The 17,164-nt window shown below is 35.4% G+C and overlaps 1 protein-coding gene and 1 long non-coding RNA gene across 6 annotated transcripts; one reads left to right on the top strand and one right to left on the bottom strand.

The window, feature by feature from the left end:
• The first annotated feature begins 4,258 nt into the window (after nucleotides 1-4,258).
• Nucleotides 4,259-14,477, top strand: LOC106877744 (uncharacterized). 5 transcript variants are annotated; one of them, XM_014926752.3, is made up of 4 exons: nucleotides 4,259-4,865; nucleotides 11,071-11,162; nucleotides 11,252-11,519; nucleotides 12,431-14,477. In XM_014926752.3, the coding sequence occupies exons 1-4, from the start codon at nucleotides 4,854-4,856 to the stop codon at nucleotides 13,397-13,399; spliced, it is 1,341 nt and encodes a 446-aa protein (XP_014782238.1). In that variant the 5' UTR covers nucleotides 4,259-4,853; the 3' UTR covers nucleotides 13,400-14,477. The 5 variants fall into 5 exon arrangements, with proteins under 5 accessions (XP_014782238.1, XP_014782236.1, XP_052822540.1 ...); XM_014926750.3 differs by lacking the exon at nucleotides 4,259-4,865 and adding an exon at nucleotides 5,681-6,262; XM_052966580.2 differs by lacking the exon at nucleotides 4,259-4,865 and adding an exon at nucleotides 7,124-8,682.
• Nucleotides 4,907-6,443, bottom strand: LOC128247345 (uncharacterized). The gene is made up of 3 exons (XR_008263737.2): nucleotides 6,330-6,443; nucleotides 5,199-5,289; nucleotides 4,907-5,044 (listed from the first exon to the last, which is right to left on the bottom strand). It is a non-coding gene; the product is annotated as an uncharacterized LOC128247345 (long non-coding RNA).
• Nucleotides 14,478-17,164: the final 2,687 nt, after the last annotated feature.

The following is a 17,164-nucleotide window of genomic DNA, read 5'->3' as shown; positions in this document are numbered from 1 at the left end:
AGGCTTGCATAGGTTGGACAGTTTGACCAGGGCTGGTAAGCTGAGGGGCTTCACCAGACTCCGGTCTGATTTGGCATGGTATATTGGCTGCTCTTCCTAATGCCAACCATTCTGAGAGTGTAATGGGTGGTTTTACATGCCATCAGCACAGGTGTCAGTTACGCAACAATGTCATTGGGCACATTGTCTCTGTGAAGCCCAACACTCAACAGGTGCTTTTTATGTGCCAATTATGTGACACTGGCATTGGCCATAACTACGATTTCACTTAACTTGACGGGTCTTCTTGAGCACAGCATATCACCAAAGGTCTTCGTCACTAGTCATTGCCTCCATGAGGCCCAATGTTTGAAGATCATGCTTCACCACCTTGTCCCATGTCTTACTGGGTCTACCTTTTCCACAGATTCCGTCCATGGTTAGAGATCAGCACTTCTTTATACAGCTGTCCTTATCCTTATGCATCGCATGACTATACTATTGCAGTCCTCTCTTGCACACCACATCTGATGCCTCTTGTGCTCAACATTTCTCTCAAGGTGCTTACACTCTGTTGTACGTGCACATCCAGAGAACGCATGCTAGCTTTGTTTCTTTCAAGCCTATCATGCTCTTGGTGGTCACAGCCCATGTTTCACAGGTATCATACAGTCCACCTTTCACTCCGAGGGAGAGGCCCTGTGTTGCCAGCACAGGTAGGACCTCTCTGAACTTTGCCCAGCCTATTCTTATTCTTGCAGCTATGCTCTCGGAGCATCCACCTCTACTACTGACTTGGTTGCCTAGGCAACAGAAGTTATCAACTACCTCCAGCTTAAATACTGGCATTTGATAGTCTATTTCCTGTACATTTTTAGTGTTTATTGTACCTGTGCACTTTCCACACACAAAACCTATTTCCTCAGATATTGCTGCGCCATTTATGTGTCCATAGCTTGCACCTGGTACATCTCATGGAATTTCTGCCTACACCTTTCCTGCAGATCAAGCAGGGCTGTCTACTTGAGGGGATTTGTGGTTTGTTTTCTTTCCTACTTAGTATGACTTTGGTTTTTACTAAGTTAACTCTAAGGCCCTTCAATTCTAGACCTTGCTTTCACACCTGAAGACTCGTTCTCTACTTCTGGTAGTGATTCAGCAATAAGAACAAGGTCATCAGTGTAGAGGAGCTCCCAGGGGCAGCCTGACTTGAATTCCTCTGTTATTGCTTGAAGGACTATAATGAACAAGAGGAGGCTGATGACCGATCCTTGGTGAACCCAAACTTGTACTCTGATTTCATCTGTACCCTATATATATTCTTTTTTTTTTCAATCATTTGACTGCAGCCATGCTGGAGCACTGTCTTTAGTCGAACAGGTCAACCCCAGGACTTGTTCTTTGTAAGCCTAGTACTTATTCTATTGTTCTCTTTTGCCGAAACACTAAGTTACAGGAGCATAAACACACCAACATCTGTTGTCAAATGACGGTGCAGGGGTAAACACAGATACACACAAATGTATATATATTATACGACGGACTTCTTTCAGTTTCCGTCTACCAAATCCACTCACAAGGATTTAGTTGGCCTGAGGCTATAGTAGAAATTACTTGCCCAAGGTGTCATGCAGTGGGATTGAACCCAGAACCATGTGGTTGGGAAGCAAGCTTCTTACCACACAGCCACTCCTATATATATTCTTTTACTTTTACATGTTTCACTCATTTGACTGTAGCCATGCTGGAGCACCATATATATACAGGGTTGACCAACAGTAAATCAAAATTCCATAAGTACTTAATATTCAATTTATTTATTCCGATTATAAGTATTTAATAAATGAATGCTGTGAGTTAGATTCACTGTTTTTATTTTTTTTCAACGTTTGTCTATTTGTTAGCAAAGTCTCATATAAAATAATTTTTTGTTTTAATCTTGGAATTAAACTTTTAGCCAACCCTGTATATATCATCATCATCGTTTAACGTCCGCTTTCCATATATATCTATATATATATGTATTACAGTAGTGGGCCTTTCAGCCTGGTCTGTATGGTGTTGACATGTATTCATAAGGCGCATATTAGCATTTATCATAATGCCCATTTTTCTTACAATAAAAGTTGTTAAAAAAGTATTTAAATATTGCATAACATAATTTTACAAATTTATTTAGAACTAGTAGAGATACCTGGCATTGCTTGAGATTAAAATGACAGTTTTTTATTCTTTTACTTGTTTCAGTTATTTGACTGTAGTCATGCTGGAGCACTGCCTTTAGTCAAACAGAAAGCAGGTGGGAGGGAAAAAGAATGAAAGAAAGGAAGGGAGGGAGGGATGGGGAAAAAAGAAAGATGGAAGGAGAAAGAACAAAAGAAAGACGACAGACTAAAAGAGAGGAACTATTACCAAGGGTGAGAGAAATTATATGTAAGCAAGAGAAACAGTATGAGGGAAGGGAGAGAATCGGTTGAAAACTGCAGTTTTTAGAAAAAAAAAAACCCTTGTAAAACACCTTTATTCCCTGTTTCTCCCTTTACGCAGGATGATGATGATGATATCTGAATTGTCATCCCAAAACATGGTTTAGGTTTCATTATGCACAACCACTCTTTTTGACATTGATGTGTAATATTTAGTTACTCAGTAAGGCACTGATCTCTCCATGAGATCCAGAAAATCTTCATAATCTCCATATTTGGCATTTTGACTTTACAATTTAAATTATAAAAGTATTTTTTCAAGCAAAATCTTTTTGCAGTAGTTAATAGATAGTTGTGCAAGCTACTATGTTGTACAAGAAAAGAATAAAATAAAGAGTGGAAGATTTCTGGAAAAATTGGATGTGGAACAGGAGGGGTAAAGCAGTAATCACACAATTTTTCCCAAATTTGATGATTAGAAGGTGATCACAAGTTGTGACATTATTCCTGAAATTTGTCAGCACTTGGTTGCATTAAAAACCAAATTCAATGATTTTGATGGTATGTTGTTTGATAATGTTACCTTGTATAGTTCATAACTTCTAAAATAAATTATAAACTTTAATGGTGATGTCTTATAAAGATGAATTGGTCAAACTCATCATCATCATCATCATTTAATGTCCGCTTTCCATGCTAGCATGGGTTGGACGATTTGACTGAGGACTGGCGAACCAGATGGCTACACCAGGCTCCAATCTGATCTGGCAGAGTTTCTATAGCTGGATGCCCTTCCTAACGCCAACCACTCCGAAATTGTAGTGGGTGCTTTTATGTGCCACCGGCACGAAGGCCAGTCTTCAACAATTCTTTGAGACAAATTTAATTCTTAAAATAGCAACTTTTTGAATGTTTTCGTCTGGACTGATCAAAGGAGTTTTTTTTTTTGTTGGTCAAGCAAGCTTTCAAAATCATTATATTTGCACTTATTTATCTATGTAGTGTAGTGTTCTTAACATAGGTAGCCATCAAAATGAAGTGCTGATTTCAATTAGTTACCAAAGATAAGAACCTTGCATTTTTTGGCATCAAAACCCTCCAAAACTGAAGAAAAGCTAATAGGAGTTTGAATGATTGATGTACTCTCACTGACTGTGTTTGATTTTGGTATCTGTTCTTCATTAGTTCATAAATAAGTGGAAAAATATTACATGCTAGTTTTATTATTGTCATTAGAACTTAATATTTAAAAACTGTTTTTGTTGTTCCTTCTTAGTTGGTCGTTTTATTATGATAGCATCATTATTTAACGTCTGTCTTCCACATTGGCATAAGTTGGATGGTTAGACAGGATCCAATGAAACTGGAGGACTGTGTTGAGCTCCAATGCTTGCTTTGGCATGGTTTCTATGGCTAGATACCCTTCCTAACATCAGCCAATTGAGTATATTGGGTGCTTTTCTTGTGATCTCCACACTAGTGAGGTCATCAAATAACTTGTAAGACAAAAATACTCCTTGACTGGGCACATAAACTAAAATTACTGAATGAAACAGAATAGGGTGAACTTATTTTGCAAAAGTTGCAGGAGAGGATTGGTGGTAAAGGGAATAAAAACGGCTAAGAGCTCCTTTGTTAGAATTTAGTAATAATATAGGCTTCTTTTGGAGCCCATCAGATTACAATTCCATAAATTGTGATAGATACCAAAATTTTTCTGTGGTTCACTACATCCATTTGTGAGATGTTACAAATGTAACCTGTAAACTTGGATAGAATTTCTGAGCATGGTAACGTACATGGAAAGTTAAACCCCCTTAATATGTTGGGAAGGAAGAATAGTGGACGATTGGTTTCAAGATGGAACTGGCTAAATCAAAGCACTTCAATTTGGCTGTTTCCATTAAAGCACGTGTCTGTTACTTGTCAACTGTCAGTTGACAAAATCGGAGGAGGAGAAGAAAGCTAATGGGTTGTACGTGGGTGCGTGCTGATTCTTGTTTATGTCTATTCTGTTTTTATGGATTTATTTGTTGTGGAATATAGATATAACGAAATTATGCCAGCAATGTCTCATTTTAAACTTGAAGGCGAAAAGGCGGATATTTAGGTAATCGTACCGAAAGATCGCCGGCTTTTTTTTTTCAAGTTTAAAATGAAACATTGCTGGCATAATTTCGTTATATCTATATTCCACAACACATAAATCCATAAAAACAGAACAGACATAAACAAGAATAAGCACGCACCCACGTACAACCCATTAGCTTTCTTCTGCAGTTGACAAGACAGACACATGCTTTCACGGATACAGCCGAATTGAAGTGTTTTGATTCTGTCGAATCATCAAAAGAATACCAAAAAAAAAAAAATAGTTGAAAATCACTGATCTAAACAGACTAAGAATCTCGGGAACTAGTGACGATCTGCTTCAGCAAAAATCAGTTCATGATGTTCGATGTAAGTTTGAAAACACGAATTCTAAAGTTTCGAATATAGCCATTTTTCGGAGAGAGGTAGATAATTCACATATTTGAAGTAAGAGCTAAACTGTAAATAATCTGAATGTCATTTGAAGTCGTGAAATCATCGTGGGCGGCCACAGGAATTTAAAGTTCCGATTTAGAATATTTTCCAGGCTAAAAAGTAAATAAGAAATAAAAGCGATGTTACTGTGGAAGTCGAGTTGAGATTTAAAAGAAAAACATTCAGTATATCTACAACATATAAAAGTGGCAACTGTTAAAATATTTGTTATACAACAAAGTACTACTAATTAAAATATGAATTTACCAAGATTATTTTATTCTGAAAGTGTGGAAAGGCGAGTTTGTTTCTTTCACGCCAACTCGGCAAAGTGTTGATAGTAAGCAACGAAACTGACCTGAAAGAGATCGTAAAAAGAAAAGTTAACAGTTGGTCAGCATTATAGGATAAGATCTCGAAATGTAACCCTATAAATTATTTTTTCTTTTCGTTTTAATGATTGTCGTTCTGTCCCAAGTCAACTATGACCGGAGATCTATGATCAGAAGCATTCAGGGTAAGGACCGTTCCATCTTTTAGGAAGTATAGGCTTATAATAGGTTTACTTAATATAAAGTATCCTTTCCTTATTTAAGAAGGTAGGATGTGATTTGAAGGAGATCTAAAAAAGATTGGTATAACTGGCTGATGTAATAAGAGAACAAAACTGTTTTTTTGTTATAATCTACAGTAAAGTTTTAACAGTGAAAAATGCGGAAAAGTTTTTATTGGATCATGCGAACAGCTCTGCACCGTTTCTGTTAGATTGTTACAATAACAAGTCAAGTCCTTGGGAGTATAAATTACATTTGTTATAAAAGATTTGACATCGGTAAAGGCAGACACTAATAAAATAATAATAAAACGTATATAAAAATTTATCATCAACATTCAAAGTGGAGGTAAACGCTATATATTTGGACAAGATGAGCAGAAAAAGACATGAGATGTCTGCCGAGGAGAGAGAGCAGGTGAGGGCGAAAGATAGACAAAGAAGAGCCAAGAAAAGGCAGGCGATGTCTCCTGAAGAAAGGGCAGAGCGATTAGCCATGGAAAGGCAAAGAATTGCCAGAATAAGACAGACGATGTCTGTTGAAAAAAGACAGGAGGTACGAGACAAGGAAAGGCTAAGAATGGCGAAAAGGAGGCAGGCGATGACTGATGAAGAGAGAAAGGAACTACTGGTCAAGGATAGGCTAAGATTCGCCAGGAAAAGGCTGGCACGACTTGCTGAAGAAGGGCAGGGTTTGCTGGCTAAAGACCGACAGATGAAGATGAGAAGGAAACAGATGGCCAGGAATGAGAACGTTAGAAATCAACAAAGAATGTTTGTAAGTATATACAGGTGGATCAGCTCTCATCCGTTTAGGAGTTGTAAATATTTAATAACTTGTTTACCCAGCTTCACATTACTTTCAGTTTCGTAGATGCAGGTACATGCCTATATCTCAGATGTGCATAGTCAGAATAAATATGTGTGTGAGCGCGCGCTGTTAAGTTTGACGAATTTACAAGTTATATAACCGAATTGTCTTCTCATTTTTGGTATAAGTGGCTGAGTATTCCAGAGATACTTACAACTTTAAGCAGGGCTGCTATTGAAACCTTCAGGATAACTCCAGTTAAGGTTTGGAAAAAAAGCTCCACATAATAAAGATATCTTTTTCAATAGAAATAGCAGTATTTTACTTAGCTTTAATACGTAGAACGAATGCTGGCAAATGTGGCACACTAGGTAAATTTGTTATGAAATTGGAAAACAAATCGTATTTTTCGTTATGAAGTCTATCATTTACGTCTTTTAACTTGTACCAACCAGTATTCAGGAATATTTTCTGTAGAGTTAGGAAAATTGTTTGCTGCTATATGAGAAGTTCTTCATTGATCATCCTGATCATTTAACTCTTTAGCATTCAGATTACTCTGTCAAATATAATGCTTCTTTATTCACATTGTTTTGAAATAATCATGCATTATCTCATAGGCTTGAGATTTTGATGATGTGATTAATTTTAGAATGATATTGAATGGTAGGTATGAGGCGTGTAGGACAAAAGCCCCATGGTTAAAGTGTGAAAGTGGACAAAAGCCCCCATTTTTCGATTTTTTCCCCCCACCTTTTATTTGTTGCAGTTATTAGACTGCGGCTATGCTGTGGCACCAACTTGAAGAATTTTTAGTCGGATGTAACAATCCGAGAAAATTTTAAATGATTTTCAACCAGCGCATGAAGTTAAGACTAGACGGTATCTCCACATGCTTGAAATAACAGCCAAATCTCTTGAAATTTTTTATAACCCCCTCGGTTTTTTTTATTTTCTAAAAATCTTTTTACTTGTTTCAGTCATTGGACTGCGGCCATGCTTGGGCACCAGCCTGAAGAATTTTTGGTCGCAGAAAAATCAGCATTTTAAAATATGCATTTAAAGTTTTTTGTTTTCTTCTCTCAGCACTTACAGATTAATGAGAATAAGTTGGCCTTTTGAACTTTCTCCGGCCGTTGAAGGTCAACAGAAGGCTAGTGATTCACGTACTTTTATCGTTTGCCCAAATAGGGAGATGAGTGTTTCTCCATAAAAATGACAAATTTTGGTTTTTGTGAAGAAAAACATGTCAGTGACATGTGTAATATTCACTTGCATTTTATGTGTGTATATATAGTCATTCAAATGTACTTCTTATCGTTTTTATGTTTCTACACATTTCTTGAAGTAAATACTTTCCCTTTTGTTGGAATTCAGACAATATGTACATTGAGTACAATATGTACATTGTGTTCTGTTATTCTATTATTGATGTTATAGTTGATTTATTTTCATTTTCGAACTTTAAAATTATTCTAAAAACGAGGGACATAATTGAAACACACGGAGCATACTATTGTGAGGGGCATAGATGTGTTGACACCGTTTTTCGATTGAATATATTTTGTTTATTTAAAAATTGGAATTTTGGAAAATAATTTGGCTCTGTCATGGTATTAGCTGTCAGAATTGAAAGTAGAACTGATAAGGAACGTTACTGCTGGTTTGAGTTGATTCTTTGGCTACTGACTAGCCGGAGCTGTCTGTCTATCTATCTATCTATCTATCACTCGTTCACCTCTGTTTGTGTCCGTAGAATTTATCAAATTAGAAAACGCAAATTTAATATAAAAATATATTTTCTGAAATTGCAAATTATTTAAAATATAAAAATATAATTTTCAACAGAGAGAATTTATCAAAATAGAAAACAAATGAAGTTTGAAGTTTTAAAATAATACGATCGACCACTCACGACTAGCTAGCGCGGACAATTTTTTTTTCTAACCACAATTTCCGTTTTTGTTTACGGGAGATTATAAAAAAAAATTTGTAACATTCAGCTGTTGTTTCTAACATATCTAGAGACCTTCTAGGCTTTACTGTATGTTGGTTAAAAATCACTTAAAAAAGATTGTAGGGTCGATACACTCGCCTAAAAATTCTCTAAGGCGGTGACCCAGCATGGCCGCAGTAAAGTGACTGAAACAGGTAAAAAGATTTTTAGAAGATAAAAAAAAGGAGGAATAACTAAATATAACAGGGGGGGGGGGGTATAAAAAATTTCAAGCGATTTGGGTGTTATTTCTAGCATGCTGAGAGACTTTCCAGGTTTAACTTCATACGTTGGCTTAAAATCATCTAAAAAAATTCTGGGGTCGATACAGTCGACTGAAAATTCCTCAAGGTGGTGTCCCAGCATAGCTGCAGTTTAATAACGGCAACAGGTAACCCTAACCCTAGTATGAGAAGCTGGATCAGACCAGTGTTAACATAAAAAAGGTAGAATATTTGAGATGGATATGGCTGGTTTAAATGCTAAAGCATTAGATTGCTTGCTGACACAGTGGATGGATGGGAAATGAACAAGCTATATACTGGGATCTAATATCTTGAACTTAGCAATAATTTCATCTTCACTGAATAGAAAACCTTTTACTTACTTGAATACAACATACCGCTAGGAATTTCAAAAAGTTTAAAATCTTCTAACATGGCTTTCATCATCAAAAGTTAAATTATGTAAATATGCTGTTGTCTTTCTCCCAAAGTAAACACCATTAATGTTTCTGTAATTACTTTCATTGCTTGGATGAATTTCTGATTATTTAATGTTCTTCAGTAATTCATCTTTAATAAAAAAATTTTTTTTGAAATTCAGACTTTTGTATTCTAATGATATTAAACAAGGAGAATGTAAACTGAAATGCTCAGATTGAAATTCAACATTCAGCAAATTCACTTTCTATACACACATCTTTATCTTTCGTATGTGTTTCTTTTGTAGCACTTACTGAAGATAAAGTCATGTGTTTGGTTTTGTGATTGCTTAATACTATGTAAATTCTGGCAATATCAACTTTTCATTCACTTTGAAAATAAAAAAAATAAAGTATTCAATTATTCTACTATCATTGTAATAACTGTTTCTCAAGAAAGCCACTTTGTTTAGGCATTTTGTGTTAACTTGATGTAACAATTCCTTGAATAAGTCTCCTATAGTGTACTGCTGCTGTGACTGAAGTAACATGTTAAATCTTGTCTCTATGAGGGCATGACAGCATGGCTCGTATCCAAAACGAGTGGTGTATCCATTTATGAAAATAGAAGACGTTATCTTTCAATAATTTGTGAACCCTATTTTTCATGCCTGTCATGGAAGAACAATTATTACTTGTGAATCCTATAATATTTTCTGAAGGCATCTGTCTTTCATGCAAGGTTGCATTGTAAAGACATGGAGCCATTCCATTTTCAATAACTACAGTATCTAACAATGTATCTGTGACATTATCCCTATCCAAATCAAAAAATTCACCCCTATAGTCAAAATTTGGATATCTGAAATGTTTGTATTTTCATCAATTATGACAGTAAACTTTTGCATCTAACTTTTATCGCTGTTTTTTCAGGAAAGATTGTCATCCTGAATAACATGAAAGTTTTGTTCTTTGCATTGATAATTTTTCAGCAATCTTTCTGTCCAGAAATTTTTGTTTGAGCATTAGTAAAACGAATGTTATTTCTTGTTAATTACATTTTGCTGATTTGATGTCTCCTTATTATTTTTGCTTTGCATTATCTAAAGGTGCATTCATACATCTATAAATCCAGGACTATTCAACAGCTCAAGGACAATAACTGTGTAGAAGTTAAGAGATAGAAAATTCGGATCTTTCTGAATTGACGGGCACCAACACTACATAAAACATGAAAAGTGGTGCCCGTCAATTCAGAAAGATCCAAATATTATACTAAAAGAGGTCATCTCTGAAAAGCTGAAAATGGGAGATATAAACAGTACCATTTTGTCATAACTAAAGTAATTTTGTATCCATTTTAAAATTGTCTTTTAGTATAATAATAATGATGATAATAATAATAATAATGATGATGATGATGATGATGCTGATAATAATAATAATAATAATAATAATAAATAGTTAACAAATGAATGTTATTAAATTTTTAGATTCATAGGTAACTTTTCAGACACTGTATATTTACTAATTTAGTTTTGAGTTACAGGTGGTCTTGTTTTGTGAATTATTTAGTGACTTCATTAGTGTCAGGGGCATGTAAAAAGTACCCCAGTACACTCTGTGAAGTTGTTGGTGTTAGGAAGGGCATCCAGTCATAGAAATCATGCTAAAACAGACATTGGAGCTTGGTGCAATCCTCTGGCTTGTCAGTTCCTGCCAAACTGTCCAGTTTATGCCAGCATTGAAAATGGACATTAAACAATAATGATGATGAATTTTTTTTATATAAGTTGAAGCGATTTTATAAAACCTGATGGTTTCTGTGGTTAGTAACTGTCCTGTTATTTTTTCATTTAATGTTTCCTTCTGGGAACAATATTTCTTAGATCTGTTAATAAACCTTATGTTTCTTTACAAATTTTTTCTTTCTAAAGATTTTTCATGAGTGAGTGGATGAAATAATCATGAAAGACATTTGTTACTACTATACACTTTTTATCTACTGCATTTATGTGAAATAGCTTCATTTAAAATTGAAGAGGCTGATTTACTTAGGCCAATAATAACCACTTTTAAATTCATTACAAAGCAAACTATTCTTTATGATATTCATGTATCTATTTATACTTTCAGGCAGAATCATCAAATCAGTGTTATTCAGAATACATGAAGCAACAATATACAGAGCAGGTGCGGACTGGTGATCAAATATTTGATCCTGATAGGTATGTTGCAGTTGAAATTATTCTGATGATTGAATTTGCATTTTCACCCATAAAATTATTCTGAAGTAAATTATAATCTTTTATTTCAGACACATGATTAGCTCTCGGGTATCCCAGATAATTGCAAATTCTCTTCCAACTGCTACTCAAATGCCAGTCCAGCAGTGTATGAATGTTGCTCAGTCATCACAGATACCTGTACCCAAACCAAATGGTGTTAGGAAGCCTTGGCATAAAAAGAAAAGAATACTTGCTGTTGCTGATCATCAGATCCATGTCATGTCCAACCTGGCAGCACTGTGGAAAAGTAAAAAATTGTGTGATGCTAGTATTGGTAATGGCTCATCAACTGTAATGGTAAGTGTTTAGTCTTGACATTTAAAATACTTTTCCATTTTTTTTTTATTTGACTCATCATAATTTTCAAAATGTAACTGTTCAAAATATTCTCAAGTATCCACATCTTACAAGAATTTATGTTTTCATCCCAGAGATAATGGTTAAAATTATTAATTTTTACTGATCTTTATTTTTAGCAATGTTTGGATTCTCTTAACGATAAATATCTTGTTTATTAGTTAATATTTTGCAAATTAAAAGTAAAGTTTATTTTATACCAAAATTGATGTTGTTTGCTGATCTTTCACTAATTCATAATCTTTTTCCTCAAGTCCTGCTTCATTTTCTATTTGTTTTCTTGATTGCACATCTTTTCTTTTACTTAGACTATCTCATCCTCTCTCACTCTTTCATCTCTCCCTATATTTCACTGTTGGCTACACCTGGCTGTCAGACTAGCTAGCTAAGTGGTAGCTATTTCTCTATTTATCTGACATGTATCTCTTTTTCTATCTCGTTCACCTCTCTTTATAATACCTAGTTTTTTTTCTTCCATACCTCTCAGCAAAATTTTACTACTTTCTTCTACCTCTCTATTGTATGACAGAAAGAGAGGAACTCCACAAAAGGGCCACATGATTTAGCTTATTATATATATAGAGAGAGATTAATTAAATGTCTTAGTGAAATAAATGAAGTTTGATTCAAGATTCTCACTGCAGAATATAGTATTTTTATAAATAAAGTATCAGAAAACTTTAGTGACAATTTATGAATGAATAAATATATATTGTACCTTTCAATTGATATTTCCAAGAGGCTTGGAATGAATAATTTTTTGTTTTAATTTAGTTGTAATATTTAAAAATGTTTTGCAATTCAATTATTAGATGGCTATAAACAGTTTCTCTTTATTTTCTGTATTTCAGGTACATAAAGTTATTCTATCTGCTGTGTGTCCAAAACTATTGTCAGTATTTAGTACAAATATTTCCTCTCAGAAGTTTCTCCAAATAAACTTTCCAGAAGAAGTTAGTACACAAGCTTTAAATGCATTTGCAGAATACATGTACAGTGGATATTTAGATCTCGATCCAGATATTTTACAGCAATTAAAAATCATTGCAAAACGATTAGAAATGAAAGAATTTGAAGAACTGTGTGATAACAATCTCATAAACAAAATAAATCAACCTTCAGTTGATCTCAGGCAGAACCAGACACAGACCAGTCTGCCAGTTCCAACAAATATCACAGTGCCAACAATTCAACCAACTCTGCCTTCATCATCCATCACATCAGTTACATCTCAATCTACTCCATTTGTCACTACACAAGTCATTGATGTTAAACAAGAGATATGTGAGGCTGCGTTAGCACAAGTTAACATTGGTACTGCTGATGTCTTTGAACAGGAATCTGAAATTGACTCATTGGATGCTAATACATATGGTCATTGCTCAAATGATTCTGATTTTGTTCTCAGAGTGAAAACTGAACCTGTAGAGCTTGATAATGAGAACTATGGTCAACTGAACAACGAGGCTTACATATCCACTCCAGATTCAAGCAATGCAGCATCACATGTGATACATAGACCCACATGTAAATTAAAGTCTAATGTATTTGAAGGCTCTGTAGTTTCTGACTTACCTCCTGCATCATGCATTGAAGAGAAAATGTCTTCCCAGTCCATTTCCATACAAAATGATGCATCTAAAATGCTACACCAAAGTATAACAACTATCCAGTCAATTGAGAACATTATGACATCTGGTAGTAATGAAGGTCTCTATTCTGTAGGACTTTTTAACGCAGGAGGGGACAATGTACCATCATGTACACAACTTACAAATTTCAAACATGTAGGTTTATGTGAAGCAGATGATCTTACATGATACAGAAAATGACAAAATAACCTTTCATGTGCAGGTATGGCTGTGATGTTAAGATATTCATTTTACAAAATTGTGGTTCTGAGTTTCATTCCACTGCTTTGCATTTTCAGTTTCTTGTGAGAGAAAGTTAGTCGATGGAAACTTTGTATCAGTAGGTGATGATGAAATTGCAGTGTGAAGAAAAATAGCTTGTGATTTTGTCGTGGGCTTTTATGTTCCTCTGCACTTAGGATCATCTTTGGTGTGAAGGGATGCTGGAAGGAGGAAATGCAGTGTCAGCCTAGTAGGGATTTGAATTTAGAATGTGAAGGGACATAATAAAATATTACAAGGTATTTTGTCCAGTATTCCAAAGATGTTTCCACTCACTTCTACACACCTCATAACCTGATAGACCACCAAGACACTTTATCACCGCTATTTCGTCTCTTTCCAGCTTCCCCCAATCATTCTGATTTCAATATGTAACTATGTAGCTCCTCTACAGTAAGAAGCCTGCTCTTCCCCTTTGTATGATGCTTTAACCCTTCATCTTACATAAAACCAACCTCTCCTCAGGGTTTGTCATGTTGCAAGCGGCATAGTGACCTCACTAGTGTTGGTGACATGAAAATAGCACCCAGTATATTTTGTATTGTTTAGCATTAGGAAGGATATCCAGAAGAAAACACTGAAGCAGAATGTAATCCTTAGACTCATTGTATATAGTCAAACTGTCCAACTTATTCCAATATGAACAAAGGTGTTAAGTGATGATATATATATGTGTGTATATATGAGGGTCAAAGGCTTGGTGAGTGGGATAAACTTAATACTACAACTTTATAAATCACTTTCCTGAGAGGCTCTGTACAGCATACATCCAGTGGCTGAAAAAAATGGAAACCGTAATCAAGATATTCCTAACCAATCCTTTGATGACATATCTTGGATAGCAGGGTTGTCTATAAATGTAATGGAGGCTCTCATTAAGTTTGTGGTATGGAAAAGTAATGTCTAGAAAGTTAACCTCTCTACTGCTTTCATACAAAATGGCAATAACAAAGAAAACAAAATAAAATTTGAATTGAATTGTCAAGTCTTGTTTCTAGTTTTCTGTTTACAACATTGAATATTTCATTTCCTTCGTTTTCTAAATTTTCCCATCAAAAAACAGAAAATTAATTAAACAAAATCCCCAAACCATTGGTCATTGTGTCCATGTGTCTTGCATTATCTTCAATGATCTGTATGCTTGTTAGCATTCATTGACTAACAATAAAAGGATGGATATACTTGGAAATTTTAATCTTAATCATTGTCTTTATATATATTTTTAACTCCTTATTAATTTATCAATGCCTTCCAAACATAGAAAATGGTGTACTAAATTTTTCTAAATAAGGACAATTTTTATAGTCTTTATTTTTTGAAAGACTATCCATATTTTCTTCTTAAAAAGGTCAGTCACTGGCTCATGGTTTCTGTAAGGAAATGACTGCTGGCTGTTTAGAAAATCAAATATTGAAGTATGAGACGTTCCTAACTATAGTTTCTGGAAGGTTCATCTAAATTTTAAAGGTTGAATGCAGAAAAATTCTCTTCAGATTGTAGATTTTGACAGACTTTCAGTTGCACATAGTATGTTTGTTGTGATGTAGACAGGTGATGAAGGTGTGTAGCTAAGTGGTTTGGGTATTCAGGTCATGTTTAATTCCCAGAGGTACATTTATCCTTGAGCAAAATATTTTATTTCATGTTGCTCCGGTCCACTTAACTGGTAAAAATGAGTAGTACTTGAATTTCAGGACTATGAATTTATTAGGAGGAGAGAATTCCAGTCCCCTTGTGGTTGTGCCGACAATGTTATATGGTGCAGAGACATGAGAGCTGAGAGAGGTGGAAAGGAGACGACAAGATGAGATGTCTGAGGGATATGGTGGGTGTGACATGGATAGACAGGATGAGGAATGAGGAGGTACGAAGATGAGCAGGAATAAATGAAAAACTAACAACCAAATTGGATAGACGAATGTTGAAGTGGTTTGGCCACATGGAGAGGATGAGGAGTAGATGGTAAGGAGGGTGATGAAGGCTGAAATGGTAGGCAGCAGACCTGTGTGGATAGATGGAGTGAGAAAAGTTTTCGTAGTTAGAGGTGTTGGAGTAAGAGAGGCAAGAGAGTTTATAAATGATAGGAAAGCTTGGAGAGTGAGGATGGATGAGTGAATTTTGATGTTGCTCAAAGGGGTACGGTGGGGGTAAACCAGCATAAGCTGCTAGGCCCCACTGCTGATATTGGAGGTTGCTTTCTACGCATTGACCCAAGCATAGAATGGGGCTTGTCCCTTTGCGCTGGGAAATAAATGGAATGCGTGGTGTGTGTCTTGCTGTGGCTACCCACTCCTGAAAAAAAAAATGGGGAATAGGTCTCAGTATATGTTTGTACCTGAATTTAAAAGGGCTAGCCTTGTTGCATTCTGTGTTGTGTTGAATCTCCCTGAGAACTATGTTAAACATGCACAGGTGTAGGTGTGTGATAAGAATCTTGCTTCCAAACCACATGGTTCTGGTTTCAGTCTCACTGTGTCACACCTTGGGCAAGTATCTTCTAATATAGCCATGGGCTGCCCAAAGCCTTGTGAGTGGATTTGGTAGACAGAAATTGAAAGAAACCCATTGTATGTGTGTGTGTCTTTGCTTGACAACCAATGCTAGTGTGTTTATGTCCCTGTAATGTAGCAGTTTGTCAAAGGAGACTGATAGAATAAGTACTAGGTTTACAAAGAACAGGTCCTGGGGTCGATTTGTTCAACTAATACTATTTAAGGTGGTGCTCTAGCTTTGCCACACTCATATAACTGCAAAAAGTAAAAGGATGTCTTGGAATGGGAATGTCAAAGAGAAAGAACTGTGTGAAATATTTAGGGAAGAGATTGCTGTGTGCAAATAGCTAGTTCAGCGAAACAAAGGTCTTCATAGTTGCAATAAAAGTAGGAGAGAGAAGAAATAGCATGTTTGTGAGGTAATTGTTGATGCATGTTGGTAAGTGAATTATCACTAATCAAATGAATGACTTTCTCAATGTGTATGTGGCAGCACTGTTCCTAAGTGTGCGCAGTTCACCTATGTTGGGCTTACTTAAGCTTTGTGAGTGGTAACCTAAAGTATTTGCTGACCCTAATGAGGAATCCTTGTCTTTGCAGTGCAGTTTTGGCAATGATATAATGAAGTTTGGCATAAGAGATAAATAGAGATTGTGAGGTCTGGCATTTCTAGTTACTTTCAGTGCTTTGGTTGTGTTGTTTATGGCCGAAGGTTTGTGTTACAATTAAATTTCCTTGATATGTGTCTTTGTGATGTTGAAAGATAACTCGAATATCAAGTTGCTATTAAAAAAGGTTCACAACATCTATGTTAATAGAAACATGTCTGGCACAAAGAGTTTTTACTAGCCCCTCCCCAATTTCTTTACAAAGCTCACATAAAGCAGATGTAACTTCAAAGTTATTCCAGTCCTAGCCAAACCATCTTTTTTTGTAGACATACCGTATCTAAGGTCAACATCATTCAAAGTGTCCGTCTCCTTTTTATAAGTTTTGTAATAGTTTTGACCACTAGACTATTCAACCCAGTATCACCTGAAACCAAAGAGCACCCTCAGGTTTTTATACTGTCAAATAACAATAGGTATAGTGGTCTGCATCAAGGGTTGGTTAATAATATCGTCACTACTTTTTCAAAGATTACATTACGTAATTACACCCAATTTTCAGGGTTTCTCGA

The sequence above is a fragment of the Octopus bimaculoides genome, chromosome 3 (genome assembly GCF_046866305.1).
Source record: "Octopus bimaculoides isolate indiv1 chromosome 3, ASM4686630v1, whole genome shotgun sequence".
Classification (NCBI taxonomy): domain Eukaryota; kingdom Metazoa; phylum Mollusca; class Cephalopoda; order Octopoda; family Octopodidae; genus Octopus; species Octopus bimaculoides.
Note: the sequence above shows the minus strand (reverse complement) of the source record. Positions and strands in the feature narration are given on the sequence as shown.

Bases quoted from the DNA above. Each gene is read 5' to 3' on its own strand.
- LOC106877744 (XM_014926750.3), top strand. From the start codon at position 5,858: ATGAGCAGAAAAAGACATGAGATGTCTGCCGAGGAGAGAGAGCAGGTG. The intron at 6,263-11,070 runs GTAAGTATATAC...TTATACTTTCAG, and splicing joins GAAATCAACAAAGAATGTTT to GCAGAATCATCAAATCAGTG. The intron at 11,520-12,430 runs GTAAGTGTTTAG...TCTGTATTTCAG, and splicing joins ATGGCTCATCAACTGTAATG to GTACATAAAGTTATTCTATC.